This window comes from Protopterus annectens, chromosome 9.part0, assembly GCF_019279795.1.
Source record: "Protopterus annectens isolate FY-2018-M chromosome 9.part0, PAN1.0, whole genome shotgun sequence".
NCBI classification, from domain to species: Eukaryota; Metazoa; Chordata; order Ceratodontiformes; family Protopteridae; genus Protopterus; species Protopterus annectens.
In genome coordinates, this window is record NC_056743.1 from 599,932,079 (window position 1) to 599,952,519 (window position 20,441).

The window sequence follows — 20,441 nt, forward strand, 5'->3', positions numbered from 1 at the left end:
GGAAGAGAATCACTCAACATACACAGAAAAATGTAAGAACTTAAAATCTAAAATTACAAAGTACAGGAACCTTATGTTAGATAATTGATACCGGACTGTCTTAAAAATAACCAGGTGCCTAAAGGTTTACATATCCTGAAGTTTCCTAACAATTTAGAACCTGGTACAGCCTTTTATAAAGAAATTGTGGGGATTTTAAATGGTTGTGGGTTAGCTGTTGTGAAGGCTGTTATATAAATAATAACAACAGTATCATTGTTAGTTTAAAAACAGACGTTGACAGACTGTACAAAGAAATTACTATGACTTACTTTTTACTGTTGATAAACACAAACATGATTATATGACTGTATTACAAGATACCGAAAAAATAATTTCCAAGAACTATAAAAGGAAACTATCTAAGCTAAAAATGGACAACAGAGAGTATTCTCAAGGGTGGGCCTACCCCATGGGGGGGGGGGGGGGATTACAAAAGGGGTAGAGAAGAAGAAAAAACCTTAGTAGGTTTAACCGAGGTAGACAATCTGTTGGTTTAATATCAGAACTGTTTACTTGCCTACTTGCTGGAGGAATTAAACTTCAGTTTTTATCCATGTGAACTGGTGTTTCTGCTGATACTATAGTGCAGTCAATTGCTGAGGAGGGATAGCCTTTATAGGAGCTGTGTGTGACTGGTTTGTGTTTTTGGTGATTTGGAACCAGTGTTTTCTTGGATTACTAGCTCTTGTAAACTCTCTTAGTAGAGTCTTTTTGTGAAGCCAAAATAATGGGACGTACCGGGGAAGAAAGACTGGGCTGTCTAACCATTACTGAAACCATGTGATTAGTTTGAGGATCCGGATATTGGGTTGTTGAATTCCTGATGGTTCATAGAGGAGATGCAGAGTTAGCTCCTGTACAGAGGGGGGATAATGAAGATGAAAATATAGGAAGGGGAACCACACCTGTGTAGGCCTGAAGGGGGCAACAAAGATGACAGATCTTCAACCAACTTGCTTTCTGAAGAAATTTGGGAATCAAGGAAAGAGGGAGACAAGCATAAAGAAGACAGGAGGGCCAAACATGGACTAGAGCATCTCTTGGTGACTCCCCACTGAGGGGGCATAAGAGTGATGTACTTGCTGCACTTGTGCAGAGATGCAAAGAGATCGCAGCGAGGTCAGGCCCAATGATGGAAGATCCTTTCCACCACAGACTAATTGAGAGATCACTCATGAGGCATCACAATGTATCTGCTTAGTTTGTCTGCTAACATGTTGGTCTTCCCTGGAATGTGCATTGGAACTAGAAAGCAGTCTGATGACATTGCCCATTCCCACACTCTCATGGGCTTCCTGGAGAGAAGTTCCTCCTTGCTTGCTGATGTACCAGACCACAGACATGTTGTTGGTCTGAACTGCAATGGTCCCTAGATGAAGAACATCTTGAAAAGCCTGCAATTCTAGTAGGATTGCTCTCATCTCTAGTACACTGATATGCCAACTGGCCTCGTGGGGGGACCATCCTTCCCAGTAAATGCCCCCCACCCTAGATGGGAGGCATCAGTGGTAACTGTGGCTGTAGGGGGTAGAAGAATAAAAGATCGGCCTAAGTAAATATCATTCAATTGGATCCACTACTGGATGTGGCATTTGCAACACGGAGTCAGCTTGACTGAAAAAGACAGGGGTTGATAAAGAATAGACCACTGAACAGCTAGAGTCCATTGAAGGACATGCATAAAGAACCATGCTAGAGAGAGTAATATGATGGCTACTGCCATGAAGCCTAATGTCTGAAGAACTGATCTGGCTGGGGCAGAAGGATGGGAGATCAGCAGTCAAACTTGATTTCTGAGAGTGGAAATACAATGAGGTGGAAGGGAAGCGATCAGGCTCTGGGTTGGAGTCAAGTTTGACTTTGCATAATTTATTGTTATCCCCAGTAACTGACAAATGGGGAGCAAGCAATCCCTGGACTGTTGCACAAGATACTTGGAGGGGGTGGTAAGGAGCCAGTCATCTAAATATGTAAACATTTGGAAATCTTTCCGTCTCAGATGAGCAGCTACCACTGCCATGCATTTAGTAAACATACTTTGGGGGCTGCAGCGAGTCCACAGGGCAGTCCTCTAAATTGGTAATAACTGGCTCCCAGCTGAAATAACTGTCTTCTGCATCACCTATTTTGATGTGATAGTACGCATCCTGAAGATCTACAGAGCACATCCAATCGTCTTTGTGAAGAAATGGCAGAACAAACTGAACTGTGACCATTTGAAACTTTTACTTCTTTACAAATTGGTTTAAACTACTGAGATCCAAAAAATGGCCCGAGACCCCCTGTCTTTTTTGGCACTACGTCTGGTGGAACCTCCTGGATGACTCTCTCTCTTGTTTATCAGCTTTTTAATTTCTTGTGCTGCTACTTTCCTCTGACAGGGGGAAATGTCAGGAAGTTTCTTCCTTTTGTGAAAGGGAAGTTGGAAAAATAGAATGGAATAACATCTGTTTATTATTTTTAACACCCAGGAGTCTTGTGCTACCTCTGCCCAAGCATTTGGGTGCAGGGACAATCTTTCCTCAACTGCCTCCAGAGATGGACAATCAGGCAATGCTTCAGGAGCACTAAAAGGGTCTGTCCAGAAAAGAACTGTGGAAACCATGGTTCTGCAGACCTTCTATGCCTCTAGGGCAACATCTCCCATTAGAATTTCCCCCTCTGCCTCTGGAGGAATTCTCCCCATGCGGATCCTGGAAAGGTCCATGAAAGTTTTGTAAACATATCTTATGACCTTTCTGATTCTTGGAAAAGGTCCGTTGAGGGGTAGAAAATTTAGTACCCATGGCAGACACAGGCTTTCCTTCTTGTTCGCTTTGGAAGTTTCAGCTTAACCAATGGCCCAAATGAAGAAGTGTCATCAAAAGGGGAGTTGATGAATGATGCCTTAAAGGACTCTGCAAAGTCACATAGCCACATCCAGGCATGTGTCCCCTTAGAGCCATGCCTAAACAGGCATCTTGTGAGGTGCCCTCTGCTGTATGAGAAACTGATTTCATCAAAGCATTTGAAATCAAGAGAACAGTGGCCAAGTGAGAAGATGTTCTCCTAAAATCTGCTGCAGACATGGACTCGAGAAAATTTTACAGTTCCTTAGTCAAATCTCTCTGAAACTTTGTGAAGTGTGCCAGATAATTAAGAGACCTCAGCGCAAAGGTTGCAGAGGCAACAACTCACTCTCTGAATCTGTCCCAACACCCTATATCCCTTTTAGGTGGATGGACAGAAGAGCTCTGTTCTACTAGCTCCTTCCTAGTGGCTGCCGCCACCTACAGGAACTCCTTTGCACCAGTGGGGTCTGTCTTTGGGAGAGGCTAGAAATTTGTCAGGTCTCTTGGGCAGTGATTCGGTGGTATCTGGTTCCTTCCAAGCCTGATGGGAAACTAAATCAATGAGCTCATCTGCTGGGTAGGGGGTAACCCAAGATGTAGACGGGCCAGAACCAAAAGCTTTGAACACCACTGATTCCTCTGGAGAGGTGTTTTCAGAAGAATAGCCACATTTTTGTATGAGAATGTCTAAAATGTCTCAAAGTGATTTTGTCCGATAGTGATCTGGGAGACCCTTTCTCCATCATAATCTGTGTCCTCCATGAGAGATTCAAGCAGGGAATCTATGTGCCTCCTCTTTTATGTTCTCTTCCAATGAATATCCTCTGTGGTAGTTTCAGGGGAGGTATCAGAAGTGAGATGGGGTTCATCTATAGGAACTGCTTGGAAGCTTGGTGGAACTGGCTGTTCCTGTTGAGTAGGCCCGAGGGACTCAGAGCTCAAAGCAGACGAGTGAAAGGGGATTGAATTAGAAGAAAAAGAAGGTGGTTCTCTAGACAGAGAAAAAGCCCTTTTCACTACTTCAAAGGCAGAATGACCCCAGGAAGCTGCGACCACCCTAGCTGGAGGCAAGGCTCTCAACATAGGAAGTTCATGACCACTCTTGACTAAGTTTCTTGAGGAAGAAACTGGACACAAATTGTCCAGGGTTGAGGCTTCAAGGACGGATCCAACAACAACAGAGTAGATTCTCAGCCCCAAGGATCTGGTGCCAACACCTCGGTTCCAGGATATGGTCCAATCCAAAGGTATCAAGAGTGGAACTAGTCAAGAAAACCATCAGAGTTGAAGAAGAGATCTTCTTTGGATCAGATTCCAACCCTCTTGGGGCTTCAGATCCTGGGACTGAAACAGCAAAATGGATTCCAGAAGGAGACAAAATACTATGTGATGTTGTGGGAAGGCTCACAGATCTGAAAGGGGATGGAGCTGGCATGACCACCATCTGCATCTGAGCTCTGGGAAATTTTTGCATCATCCTATCAACATCCGCCTCTGATAAACTTCTGAAGGACATGGAAGATGCATAGGGCTGAGATCTAGCATGCTTCTTTGGAGTCTGAAACAAAGGTGAACGCAGAGTAGGTGAAATGGGCTTTATGGTATACTATGGCATACGAGTTCTTTCTGAAGTACTAGCCCCCTGATAAGAGGGGCTAACCAATATAATTATCGGATCGGAGACATAGGGATCAGACATTTTTTCAAGATTTTAACAGAAGCTCCAAAGAAGACCTGTGGGGCTTCGATGAAGACAATTCCCCATGCTCTGATGGAGGAGACAGAGTGTTTAGCGAGGATTTGAGCCCCAGAAGGTAACAGTCCTTTCAAAATTAATTTATTGCTTCAGTCATGTAGGGCCCTAGGATTAAATGTAGAGCAGATGGAACAATTTCTATCTAGGTGACCAGCTCCTAGGCAATAAATGGACTCCTTGTGGACATCAGAGTTCAGAATTTTATGTCCATAAGAACTGCAATTTTTTGAAACCTGTCAGCCTATCCGACAAGGTAGAAACCACACTCCTACAATTACCATGAACTAGAATACAAAGATTTTTTTTTAAGGAAGTAATGAAATAAAGAAATAAATACCAACAATGGTAAGCTTAAAAGGAATACCTTTACAAAAAGGTACCAGAAGAAATACCAGCTATAGTACTGAAAGGGTACTATCACAAGATAGTAGAAAGAAAATAGCTATTTTGCACAGAGAAGAGGGAGGATAGCACGAGAAAGAATGTTCTAAAAACTGAAAAAGAAAGGGAAAAAATGTTCACTTTCAGGGAAAAAAAACGCTGGAGAGAGGAACCTTTGTCTCTGCATAATGGTGGCAAACAAGATGTGGGGCAATGGGAATAGACTAAGGCATTATGGGTAGAGGAAGGAGCTCGAGATTTGGATCTGAAGTCTGGATTATGTGGCTGAGTCGGAGCTAGGGATTGGATCCAAACCCACGGATTGAGAAAAAATGAAAAGGACACCATCAGATCAGACATTACCTACACAACTAAGAGGGGGTCAAACAGGAGCTGTTGGAAAAGACTGCGTTGGAGCCGGAGGTGCTGAAGTTCGGTGAACCTTTGGCTCTGGCTTACTCTCAGTGAATTAAGAGGATTATTTGCATTTGTTCTTTGCTGTGGTACTCAAGAATCCTTATCCCATGACCGTTTTTTCACCTTCTTCTCAAATCTCTTGCAAGGAGAAGGAGAGGACAAGAAGGATGCCGAAGGCTGGAGCAAGCCTATCATCACATGCTTGGGCCCTCTTTCATTAATGGCCCAAGAAGGCTTGGTAATTAATTTCTAAATGGGCAGCACTCAAACAACAAACACAATGACCATGCCCATGTTGCAACAGCAGTTTGTATTCATATGCAACATATACTTTGAAACCAGCCTTTTTCATAATTAACCTTAGCCAACATCACAAACCAACACCTATACCTATCTGCTTTAGAAAACAATACACTACAAACATCAAGAACCACTTATTTAATGGCAAACCAGAGCTATACTAATGTCAATCTACAAAAGAACCTAACTACCTAACCACAACTATAATACAGAAAGGCAACCAATAGGTAGAACCGTTTTTTTTCTATTTGAATGGAGGCACAGCAAACACCCAAGTCAGAAGAGAAATACCCAGAATATAAAACTAGTACACCTAAACTATAACCTATTCCTAACCTAAAACCTATACATAACACACACAAAAAGTACGGTTAGAGGAAATACAACAAAACAGCCCACGGGTTCCCAAACTGTGCACCGTGGCTTCCTTACAGGGGAGCCACAAAGCTTAGCACTGATTACAGGTAAGTGAATGACTGCATGAGTGTTGTGCATGTCTGTCTGTGCATGTGTGAGTGAATGCATGCATAAAAGCAAAAGCATCTGTGAGTGTGAGAGATCAGGAGAGTGATTTAAAATCTGTCCCTATTTGTCCCCCCATCATCTTGGGCTTTTGTCCAGATTTTTGATGGGGGGACAGATTTGAAATACTGCTCTTACAAACTTAGAAAGTTGATAGAATAATAGGTTTTGCATTAGAATGAATTCTCTAAAGGATGTGGAGTTTTAAACTCAAATGTGTGTCATTTAATGACTTCAATCCTCAACTATTTCCCAGAAAAATACAGATTTTAGGAGGAACACACCAAAAATATGAGGCAAAAATCTGGACATTTTGCAAAAATCTGTACAGTTGAGAGGTGTGAATCACATACACACACACAGTCACTTCCTCATTCATACCTGCATTCATTCACACATTGCTCTCTGTCTTCCGATCACACACACACACACACACACACACACACACACACACACACACACACACACACACACACACACACACACACACACACACACTTCCTCATTCATACCTGCATTCATTCACACATACAGCCACTTCCTCATTCATACCTGCATTCATTCACACCTGCATTCACTCACACATCGCTCTCACTCTCCTGATCTCACACACACACTTCTTCATTCATTCCAGCATTCACTGACACTCGCTATGACCTGTTCATGGTTTATTTTGCAGCTAAGCTTATTAGTTCGTGGGGCCCCTGTAAGGAAGCCATGGCTCTCCAGGGCGCTGCAGCGTACACTTTGGGAACCCCTGAAATATGCACTTAATGCACGCCGCGCGGGGGGGGGGGGCTTGGGAAAACCTGGATTCAGCAAGGGAGCCAAGAATCAAAAAAGTTTGGGAACCACTGGAATAGTCTATAGCTATTCAAAAAGGATACAGTTACCAGAGCTCGGAATACCACGATACACACTTGATTGCAGCAAACAAAATCTGGGGAGAGAGGAGCCAAGCAGGGTATTGTGGATAGAGGAGGTGGAGCTCTTGGGTGGAAGATTCTGAGATTTGTATCATAATCAAGATGGATCCAATAACTCAAAGGGTGAAGCCGGACAGAAAAGACAACATTAGGTACATTATTTTTTATAGTCCAGTATCTTGGCAGAGAAAAAAAAATACAAAAATCTAGGTATTATGGAGGCGTCAAAATCTTCTTTTGTGCAAGGCAATTAAACAAATGGGAATGTTCTTAAAGAATTTTCTAACCAAGAATGAGTCTGTATGATCAATTTATACACAACATACATGTGCCCAATATTAGAATACAACAGCATTTTTTGTAATTATATGATTGTTCAATTTAAAATCAATAAGTGGTTCAGAGGAAATTCACAAAAAAAAATTATTTCAGTATCAGGTCTCAGTTACATGGAAAGGCTTTTACTGTATAATACAGACATAAATAAGGTATAAGGTAACACTAGAATTACAATAGAAGCACTAAAACCCATAGACATAAAATGTATTCTATAGATGTAGAATAAACTACCCATAGTGTAAGATCTGACAGCCTAGATTCCTATAAGAAGAACACAGACAACTGGGTTGATAAGCTAGCTTATGATCCATGTTTGAGGGAATCTGTGCTCCTTAATGGACTAAAGGCCTGAACACTACAATAGAACTTATGAATTAATATTATGTAATAAAAGATGTGATAGGCTCAGACTTCATCAATACTCCCCCAGTTACACATTTCCTCAGAAGATTTTGAGATATTAAAAGGAGTTTGCAGACCCGCTGATGATAATGGTTTCATGATCATCACTTTGGCAGTGGGCAGCAATTACTGAATATTCTCAGTATCTTCCTTAATCTTCTCTGATGATACATTTTTGCAGAGCATGAGTCATTTGTTCCAGGACAGTGTAAGAAATGTGGAGAGGTACATTTTTTTTGGTTAATGCTTTTGTTATCCAAGTTAGCCCCACTAGATCAGTGTCCTGTTTTCTGGGGAGACCCAAAGTAGCATTTGTACTGACTAGGAGAGATTTGGTCAGGACACCTGGGAACTGCCCTACTTTCTTATTGATGATCACTGTGAGGTCTTTTACATTCTCCTGAACTACCACAAACTCAAAGTTGGAAACTTGGTTTAACTTCTCATCCGAAGGACAGAAGGATGTACCATTGTTTCACTGCTCTCACCTTTCCAGCATAAAATGAGGTTAAATTGGTGGTTCTATTAAAAAGCCTCTGAGGTAGGAATGGTGTCCATCCAAGTCCCCTAGTGTGTGTGTTGGAGGGGGAAGCCTTGGTTTTGGTTATATGCTGTGTGATGAGCTAGCTCCCATCCCGTTTGGTATTCCTGCAGCTGGGGCAATCTTTAGTCCTTTAGCTGGTGTACATGAAAGATTAATGTTACACAGTCCCTATACCACCATATTCTTAATTTCTTTATTTTCAGCACTAGACCTGCAGTCTAGTAAGCAGAGACTATTTTTTAGTACCTGCACCATGATACATATGAACAATTTTACGTGCCCTACTTGCATCATCACAGAATATAAAAATAATAAAAAAAAATAAATAAAATGGGTATGCAGAGATGACTTTCTGTTATTACTGCTGTCATTACCTTCCAAGTATGTTTTGCTTTACCAAGGCTTCTTTTCTTTACCACAGGATTCTGTTTGTAGTCCCATTGTTCTCTCCTCTGCAGAGCACCATGTAGCTACAGAAAGAATCACCTGGGAAGTACGGAGACACTGACTCTGTGGTCAAACAAACTACCCCTACAACTGAAATGTTATGGAGTGTAAGGTTTATCCTCCAATCATATTTAATTCATTCATTTTAAGACATCAAAGAGAAACCTTTTCCATAATCAGCAGGAGAACAAGCATTCCGATTAAATATTTATTAAAGAGAAAGAACATCTTTCAAGTCACCTCAGCATCACAACAGAAATTACTCCACACATCAGTAGAAGCTAGACGTGCAAGTTATTTACATTTCAGTTTCTTCACATATGTCTTGAGCTTTATCCACTGCAAGACTGACGAAGTAGAAGTAAACCTTTTTGTTGCAGTAAATTACTGTAGTAAGAAAAGAAGCATACTTCGAGGAAGCAAAAGTTAAGATACTTACTTACTTACCTCCTCTATATCTTATCCTCAAGCTAGCAGGACACATAAATTTAAAGCACAGTGCTTACACAAAAGCCTGGAGAATGGAATGCAAAATCTTTCATAATGCATCACAATGGCAATCACACACTTAACGACTAGCTGAAGTCCGTGCATACAAAACTATATAACTCGTATGGCTAGTCTTTTGGGTACCATAAATTAATTCTGTGAAGATTCTTACCTGTTTGTTGTTACTTAATTATTTACTCACTATGTCCTATTTTCTCTCTAAAAAGCTCCTGCTATGGTTCAGGTCTGTATTTGCAAAATATCTGCTCTAAAAAAAATGCTCATTTTCAAAATTTTCTTCTTTCAAGTTTCTGGACATGGTTCACTAATGTCTGCTTACAAAAAAGGTCAATATGGTAAATAAAACTGGTTTAGAACCTTGATGTATTACTGGTGATTTATGAAATTTTAAATAGTTTCAAATGTGCTTCAGTTCTTTAATATCTAGCAGCAGTTCTTCACTCAATACAATGGCTTAATCCCATGGAAATATTCAACAAGTTCTCAAAGACTACAGCAATCCTCTTTGTGGAACTGTTAGCTGTAAAATGACAAGAACTGCATCATTGAACCATAAGTCATCGCTGTTCACTAGGTACCTCTTGATAAAAATGCAAACTAGCTACTGTGAATTAGCTATCACTATAAAAACATCTTACCCGTAAAAATGAGGGAAAACTTTGACCATAATATCCAACAGCAAAATATTCTGGTTGGGGTCTCATTGCCTTCATTATGTTCTCATAAAATGTGGCCTGTTTTTTCTGAAAATAAACATGACATGTAGAATTAGAAAAGATGCCTTTCAGAAATGCAAAAACAGCAATACAATAATACTTCTGACTTGATATGAATAGTGAATGGCTTCTAATATGGAAGACCGACCTAAAATGAACCATCATTTAAAGACCATGTGACACAGGTACACCTGTCATACTCAGACCTTAAACCTACTACACACAGTACCAGTGTAACCCAACCCCTTTAACGTGCCTTTGCTAGGGGTGCTACCTATGCAACCATATTACACTCCCTTATTAAGGGAAAGAACAACAACATAAAGATAAAGATGACATGCAGCTATCATAACAATAAAAGTACAAGTTGGGCATAAAACACAAAAATAACTTTTTTCATCTGGCATGGTTCTCTACCTTTTCCCTTCTATTACTAATCTGCGCAAAAACCCCACCACACCACAATAAGTATTCCACCCAGAGAAATGAAAATTCTACTTTGTCTTTGTGATATCAACTATAATTTACAAAATGGATTAAACTATTAGCTTCATGTCTATAATCAGATTAATGAAAACGTGAATTCTAAGGACGCAGTGATACAATATTACATTTAGGTAAGTCTACAAGGGCTTCCATATTTACTTCCAGATACACATTTAATTAGGACAAACTGTATACCACCTCTGGCCTTGGGTTTTAAGTAAGTGTCAGGGACATCCAGTCTTCTGCATATATTTCAGCCTGCACAGTGACTAGTCTGATGACAAGTGCTTAAGTGTCCTAGTTTGTAAGCAACAGGCTTATAGTCCGTAAACCCTCCTCCACTGACATCCTGCTGGTCAGCTTTTACTCTCTCCTTCCTAACAGAAACTAACATTTACTCCTACTATTCAAACCATTTCTTTCTCTTATATTTTTCTTCACTTCATAGACTTGTTACTCCTATTATTTATATCCTCCTGTCTTTCTTTAGTGGGACTGCATTGCCTTCAAGGAAGTCACCCTTGGTGTCCCCGCTTTCTTTCTTATTTCTCCTTGCCTGAGACAGTTATTAAACCAATTCCAGCTATGAGCAAGTATTTGTACGCAGTCACCATCGACTCAGTGCACTCAACTGTCTCTTTATTGCACTTTTATTTTTCTATAGAGGTGTCCCTGCAAACAAATACGTATGCAACTGTGAAGTCTGCAGTTTGAACATCAGTCTGTGGGCTATTTTTTGTATATAACTTATATTATGGCAGCCTAAAACAAAGAAATTTGCCCACTATAATAGCTCCATTTTCTTAAACCACAGCAGTCCCTTGGTACTTTCTCCTTTAACTATGCTCAGTTCATTATTTTTTAGCAGTCCACTGTCTCCCTTCCTTAAGTTTATTTCTCTTCTGTGCAACCCCTTTAGAATTCTCAGCCAGTATTTTTCCAGAGCTGAACTACAGCATTCTGACTTTCTTTTTCTCATTGTTTTGCTGGTGTGTGGAGGATGAGGTAGGAGTTTGGACTTAGCATTTCAAAGTCCCCAAAAACCTCTGTACATTACACAGATTTTCAAAGATTCAAGTGTAGTTTTTTACTGTTATAACCATTAGTCATGTCAAGGTGATATTGGAATACCACTCCTATTAAAACTGTGTCCTAGAGCAACAAAATCAAGGCGTTCATCTACTAGCACAGAGGCCTTTTAAACTCCATTGTTTCTTTTACTTGTCTCTCAGCAGATTTGTGACCGTTTACGTTACGTCACTGATTGTTTTTCCTCTGTCTCTTCATATGTCTGTGGAAAAAATCCTACATAATATCACTGCAGAAAAGCGGCACATCTATAGAGTATAATAGCTAGAGACCAACAGTGATTCTCTCCCCCTCCTCCAAAACATTAGAGAAATGCATCCATACACAGCTAATGCAATACCTAACCTCAAATAACCTGCTCTCAGGGGGAAAAAAATGTGGCTTTAGGCCCCAACACAGCAGCACTACTGCTCTACAACATTTTACCAGTATAATAAACCAACACAGAAACAATGGTCTGCTTGTGTCCACCATGTTTTTACACTTGTCAAAGGCATTTGATACTGTCTCGCACCAGCAACTGTTCGTTCAACTCTCCTCAATAGGACTTTGACAATACTCCTTGTTATAGTTCCTTAGTTACCTATCTGAAAGGCAACAAACCGACTCACCCTTTCAACCGGTTACTACAGGTGTCCTTCAGGGCTCTATCCTGGGTCCTCTACTATTTAATATATTTATTGATGACCTCCACTCATCATGCTATTTTAGTTCAGCATGCAGATGACTCGATGTTAATATGTCTGGCCTCAACAATAAATAAGCTCCAAGACATTCCCAAAAATCTTTCTCCTCATTAGAAATCTGGCTCAAAGAATCAAACTTCCTACTCAACCTCAAGAAAAATAAGTCAATGCTTTTCACCTCAAAAAGATGCCAAAATCAAAAGCAATATTTTACCATAAAGTCAGCAAATAATGCTGTCACTGAAACTGTAACTCACAAACTTCTAGGCATTGTAATAGATGATAATCTCAAATATGACCACCATACACTGCACACAGTTAAATCTACACACCAGAAACTAGACTCCTTTTACAGGATCAAGGGATTCCTTAAAGATACTGCAAGAAAAACTCTAGCAACCATCTTCTTACTAATGACTCTCTTGTACGCTGCTCCTATCCTAACAAACTAAAAAAATATTTAAAGAAAGAAACTTGCCTCCTGCTACAATAAAATAGCTAAACTTGCCACCAGTCTCCCTCATAGGGCCCACCATTGTCATAGCTTAAAGCAATTAAACAGGCTTGAACTGCACAACTGTCTAACAAATTCACAATTAACTAAAGCACACAAACTCATTCATTATCCAGAAAAATGCCTTGCACTACAAAACTTATTACTTACCCTACTGTCCAGCAAGGGACCTCCGTTCTAGGAACAAATTCTTATTTCTTACAAATAAGTCAAATAATGTTGCAACTCACTCTACTCCCAATATGCTGTTAAAAACTCTGGAATAGTATACCCACGCAAATAAAAATCTCAGATAAACTCAGTAGTTTTAAATCACTGCTTAAATAACATCTTAACCAATCCTCTTCCTGTACATGCTCATCACAAGGTTAAAACATTGTGCTTAACACAGAGAACTTGGGGTGGGGAAAATAAACTTCTCTCCTATACCTACTACTACTATAACAAAACTACCTCTCAAGCTCAAACCTGGCACAAATCCTCCTGACAACTTACCCTCTGAATATTTTCAAATGAAAGCTAAATCCACTGCATACCCTATTAGCACACATCTTAACAGATCTGTCCAAGAGTCCTATGTTCTTAGCATCTGGAAAAAAGCATATATTTTTTCTCTTCATAAAGGCAGCAACAGCACTGACATTTCCAATTTCGCCCTATTGCTATTCCCTCCCCCATCTCTAAGATCTTGGAAAAATGGATTCACATACAACTTCTAAACTACCTATGTCATAACAAAATCCTCACTCAGCATGGGTTTGGCCAGGCCACAGTACAACAATGAAGTCTCCCACCCACTACTTCTTACAAAACTCTCTAAACTAGGCACCTCCCCCAGCACTAAACTGGTTCTCGAATTACCTAACAAATAGGCAACAAGCTACCAAATGGCAGCACTCTTTCTCTTCATTTCTTAACACATCTAAAGGGGTTCCCCAAGGCTCCATATAAAGGCCACATCTTTTCAGTATTTTCATCAACAACTTTCACTCCACACTTGGTCAGGGTTCTGTAATACAATATGCAGATGACTCAAATCATCACCTGCTCTGCCAACTCCATATGTGAACTTCAACAAATTACCCAAAATGCTTTTACATCTACTGAACCTTGGATGACCAACACCCATCTTGCCCTAGACCCTAATAAAACCAAACTTGTACTAATAACCCCTAAAAAACACTCCCCTAAACAAGTCTGAGTTTACTCTCTCATAAAAAACTACTAGGTGTTATCTTAAATGAAAACCTGACATTTGACCTGCACTTGCCCAACAGTATCAAAAAAACTCATCAAAAATTAGGCATACTCTATAGACAAACTCTTCCTTAGCCACTCCGCAAAACAAACCCTTGCTTCAACCTTTCTTCTAACTTCTCTCTTATATGGTGCTCCACTACTTACTAATATTAAGCCCTCTCTGAAATCAGAGCTTGTGACCCGTTACAATAAATAGCCAAGTTCACAACTAATGCCAAATACTCCTTCCATCACTGTTCCCCCTTACACTTACTGAACTGGCTCGAACTCCCATATATATTTACAATTAACAGAAGCACACAAATTCAAACCTTCAGACTGCCCAGCCCTTACTTGTACATTTATTCACTACCACCCAAATAGGCCCTTCAGATCTCAGAAATAATTTTTCTGAAAGTAGAAAAACAAACCACCCAGGTAGCCAGATGCTCTAGTCTTTTTTGATCGCTAAACAGTGGAGCACCCTCCCATTACCAATAAAGGAGTATTAGGAATGCTTCTTCTTTCAAAATGTCTCTACGGCAACACCTCTCCAATCCGTGGCACTGCACTTGTGCCAGTTCTGCACCTCTCAAAAAATGATTCCCCAATTTACCGCTGCTAGCGCCTAAAATGACTTTACTTTCTGTTACGTCAAACACTTCTACCTACTAGTATGACTACTCATAATAATATAATTTATGCCTACTATGTTGTAATACCCACGTGACAACTATACTGATTTGATGAGACTGACATACTCCTATATTTTATTTCTGATTTGATATGATTAACATGTACACCTACGTCGTATTTTTGGATACATCTCTATTGATGTCCTGACAGAATGTATCTTCACAAGTTGTTAGTATACTTGTTATTTGAAGTTATAATATTTACATGCTTGCCTATGCATACTCAACTGTGACTTCTGACTTGTGTATTCAACTGTGACTCATATTGTACTGTATTGGATGTAGCTGTTAATGCTGAGCTATTACTTTTCTGTATCTAACTGTGACTCTATTGTATGTGCTTGTTAATGTGGAGTTTTTCTCCCTGGGCCTCCACTGAAAATGGGCTCACTTCGGCTAAGTGGAGCATCTCAGTAAACAAATGCAAATAAATAAACAAACTCCACAATTGAAGGGTAAAGCCATTACTAAATCTTGGGTACTGAAGATCAAAATTAAGATAACACAATCAAAGCAGATGGACAGAAAAATACTTAACTGAAGTCTTTACAATAAAGGGTACGCACGATAGTGTTGTCATAAGCCAGACTTAAAAAGGGAACAAAACAGCAACATACATAAATTTGATGTAAAACACAACCACTTTGGATAAAGACATAAAAAGCATAATCCTATCAGATCCTGTATATCACAGTTTTACAATTTCCTGGGGTACACATACACTACACACCTGTCTGTGTGAGTATATTTCATGCCTTTGCTAACTAGTATTTTTTTACCAAATTGTTTATAACTGACTAACTTGCTCAAACTATAATTCGTCAGACAAATGATGGGGGAAAGCTATTAGCTTGAGAGATTTTACCCTATCGTTGTACAATCTCAGAGCTGATATATACATTTATCAAAGTGTATGGGGGAGACAGATCCCATTGTAAACATTTTTTTTAATTATTATCAACCTTTTGTTGGCGTTTTTTGCTGTCTGCCACTTTGATGCTGCCAATATCAGTGTCAACGAATCTGTTTTGTTTTCAAGACATACTCTCATATATACATTTTTTGTAGGAGTACACAGACACACACCCATGTTTAACAACTTAAGTGTGAATGTGAAATGCTTTACACCTAGTAAATATCATTAGGCCTGACTTTGGATTACATAACGATTCTTTTAATTTACGTATTATGCATTTTGAGCACACACATATAGACTTGAAAGGGTCGTTTTTGGTCATGAGCTAGTTTTATAGAAAATAATAGCAATAAATGCTCTTATGTTACGTAATGCAGTTAGCTGCCTAACATTATCATGTAACAGTTAAAATATACAATAATGTAAAATAGCACTTCAGTGCAAGTCAATGTGGTGGTAAAGCATTGCAAAACTATAAAAAGTAAAAACTGAACAAAATTTTATTGACACATTATACATATACACACACACATACAACTGTAAACCTACAATACAAGCAAATAATCTGACTACAAGCTGTGTTCCATGACCAAATATTCAAATGACCCCTTGAAAAGGTATAAGACTAAATCTGATTTGCAAGGTACTCTTACGGTTACACACATGGCAAAAGTGTAGAAATGTTACTGATGTGGGAGGAAAATGCATTCCATAATTGAAGTTCTTAGATGGAAAAGTCTTAATAGAGTGTTGTAAAAAAACATTGAGTGTGGGAAGAGTTAATTGAATGTAACTCTTAAAATAGGACAAACTGAACCTGTGTGCCTAATGAATGGGAAGAATTGAGAGTTGCTGCAGACTCAAGTTGTATTTATTGCATTTATACTGCATTTTTACTGTTTGCATTTTACTTGGTCTGGGAACTTTAGTCTTGCAGTATCACTCATAACACCGACAGTCACAATACTGAGAGAGTTTAGAGTTGCTGCAGGATCTTGGCTACGCACACACACACACACACACACACACACACACACACACACACACACACACACACACACACACACACACTTGTACTGCATTTTTTGTTTACTGACAGAATTGCTCTCTAGCTCATCTCCTATATCTGGGCTGAGCTGTACAGTGCTGGTTTGCACTGCCTCGTATAGACGTGGGCACCTAGAGTTGTAATTTTCTTTATAAAACTTGTTCTGCTATTTTTTCAAGTATCTAGCCGAGTGTAAAGCAACTTGTTTGCTGGCTGAGAAGCATTGCCCCAAGAGTGTTGCTAGACCCCACCAAGCCTAACAACTCCAAATTTAGTAAATCACCAAAAAAAAAAAAGTATCCACAGTCACAAATGTTCACTTACTTATAGTGTCTGGAGCCAGCCTAGTGGAAGTGGGCATCCTAAGACAACGTAACAATTGTCTCAAGTTTACTGGTAACCCCTTTATTCTTAAATAGACTGACTCAGTATGTGAGAGATGTAACTACACTACGTCTGTGCAGGTAAAGCTCTCCCATACAGACACTGATATCTCCAAACATGTTGCCAGTAACACACGCTATACCTACTATGGATCAGACTCTTACTCACATATATTGAGGCTCTTTAATGCAATCTACCCAGACCTCAAAGGCCTCAGATACATTGCCCTTTGCAACCTTCCAAACAGTCTACAAAGACAATACTCTCCAAGACATATACAACCACATCTTACAATGTCTCAACCTCTATGCCCTTAAGGCAAACTACCACACAACCCAATATAGCAATCATTGGAAACTCTACTCTGAGACACACTGACGCCTCACTCAACAGGCTGAGTGAGGAGAAAGTCTCTGTCAGTTGCCTATCAGGGATAAGGATCCACCAGATCACACACGTACCCAGGACACTGGACCACAAATACCTGTATGACTATCACAGTCCATGTGGGCATTAATGACCCGAAACGTACATCCCTGAACTACATGAAGAGAGACATGATTGTATGTTCCAGGCAAGTATAAGCCTAGGAATGAGCAGCATTCTACCTTCTCCAAGGAAAACACCACAATATAAACAGAAGATGATTAACTTTAACAATTGGCTTAGTTGCTGGTGTCATTCTAAGGGGGAGGTCTAAAATTTGTCTGCTTGGGAGGACATGACTGATAGACCATACTGCTTGGCCAAGGATCGTCTGCACCTATCCCTATTAGGCTTTTGGATACTGACCAAAATATTATACACTACTCCAGTGTCTTAAGCAATGCCAACCAGATAAACCTTTAAACACAGGAAATTCTACTCATGATAAACTAAAGGTGTTACTGCTCAATTCTAGGAGTCTCAACAAGAAGCTCCAGTCCCTGGAAGCACACCTCACCCCCGGACAATGTTGATATCTATATGCAGTTACTGATATGTCGTTTACAGCCACAGAAGGCCTTCCACACATTTAGACCAGGTACCACACAAGAAAGAAGATGCAAAGGTGCATCAATCTACATAAGAAGTAAGCACACCTCAAGACTGATCAAACAATATGACACACTTGAGCTACTCATTATCTACATTACCCAAGGTTAGTTGGACAAAGACCCATGCCATACTCTTGCTAGCTATAGGTCCCACTGATGATCCAGGATAACCACACCATGTACCCGAAAGTTTTGGAGTCACTCGCCATTCAGCCTACCACCATATTCATGGGTGATTTCAACTATCCCACCATAAAATGGAATACATACATAACCACTAACATGCAGGCTCAAAGAATCCTGCATTTTGTCAATGCAAAAAACTGGAATAGCCAAATAGGTATACACTCTAGCGCTTCGGCTCAAAAACAGCCTTCTAGGAGTTACTAGACTCCTAGAAGGCTTTTTTGAGCCAAGGGGCTACAGTGTATACCTCTTATTAAAGTTGGTAACCTGGTCATTTGTTTGTTTGTTTGGACACTGGAATAGCTAGTTTGCACACCTACTGGATCTGATACTCTCAAGTATGTGGAAATATTGACACCCCCCCCAGTGCAATGCCCTCACAGGACAGATCAGATCACAAAGTGATCCCCTTGAAATAAATATAAAGTCCAAACTCCCAGCATTCCCCAAAACCATTAAGAACTTTTCTAAGGCTAACTATCTCCTATCATGTGATGGCATGGTAGCCAAATTACAAGCCCCTCCCCCCCCCCAAATGCAGAGAACACTGTGGCCTATATGGAAGTATTTACAGAAACCCAGTACAAGTATGTTAATAAATTCATAGAAAGAGCAGTACCAAATCGAAATAATCTAAGAACAAACTCGAAAAACAAGTCCCGTTGGTGGATCCCCAGTACAAACAGGTTGTACAACAGAAGAAAATTCCGTACAAAAATATGAAAGGCTATGCCCAACAGGCTAAGAACTCCCTCATCAGTCCCAACAAGTAACTCAGGAGACAAATCAAGTCGACTAAAGCCAACTTTGAAGCAAAAATTGCATCCCAGGCTAAGAATAACCATAAGACATATTTCAGGTATGTAAGCAACCTTAAGTGAAACATCCAACACTGTGCGGAACTAATAGTAAATGTAACTCCCTATGCAGAACTCAAGGATAGAGGAACTTTGCTGGCCAATAAATTTAGCTCCAATTTCAGCACCCTATCACCCCCCCCCATTTACCCTACCCAAGGAAATACTCTACCATTTCTCCTCCAACTATCACACAAGAACAGGTCCTCAACTGCACTCTTCAAAGCTAAAAACTCTGTATCAACGAGTCCTGATAACATTTCAGAATGCCTCCTAAATAGCTTGAAACACAACCTGTCAGGCCCACTAGAATCACTATTCAACCACTGCCTCCAGACAAGCTTCATTCCTAGGGAATGGAGGACTGAAGTGGTGATCCCTCTACATGAAGAGGGACCAAGAGACCCAGGGAACTACAGACCCATAATTTTTATTAGTCTTATATGCAAGTCCATAAGACATATTCAAACATTAGACCCATCCTAGCTTGGTTTCATCAAGGGCAGGTTATGTGTACCAAACCTGGTGGACTTCAGGCCACTAGAGCCATGGATGAGAGCAAAATAGTGCATACTGCCTACCCTGACCTGGCAAAGGCATCGAACCCAATACCTCACCCAGGTACTATAGACAAAGTTACAAATTTAAGCATAAATCCCTAGATCACTTGCTGGATAGCTAAATGGCGCACAAACAGGACACAAAACATTAGGGTGGGGGAAATCCACCTGCACCAAGAGGTTTGTTACTAGTGGTGTCCCACAGGGCTAGATACTGGGGCATCTCGTTTGGAATTTACTTCTCCAAAGTCAAAGCAAATGTAGAGGGAGCCTTTGGCTGACCAAATTTGCTGATGACTGCAAAATGGGTGCAATCGTTAAATCCCTCAAAGATCTAGATATTCTCCAGGGGGGGGGGGGGGGTGTGATACAGGCAAACAACTGGTGCTAGAGCCATGGCCTAAAACTTAATGCAAAAAAATGTGTAATTATACCCTTTGGGAAGGTGGCCATCCCTGCAAATTATACCACTGATAACATTCCCCTAAGAGAAGACCTAGTGGTAAGGGACTTGGGAACTCAAGTTGACAGCAACCTGATCAGGTTAAACTTTTATCACCATGTCTGTGCCTGACGTATAAAGCCATGTCCAACCCGGAATTAATGGACAT

General features: G+C 40.1%; 1 protein-coding gene across 1 annotated transcript in view; it reads right to left on the bottom strand.

The window, feature by feature from the left end:
* Positions 1-20,441, bottom strand: part of DOCK5 (dedicator of cytokinesis 5) — a gene marked incomplete in the record, with an annotated part of 3,482,443 nt that overhangs the window by 470,532 nt on the left and 2,991,470 nt on the right. The window contains 1 exon segment of the mRNA XM_044083155.1: positions 10,056-10,160. Coding sequence (XP_043939090.1) covers positions 10,056-10,160 — 105 coding nt within the window.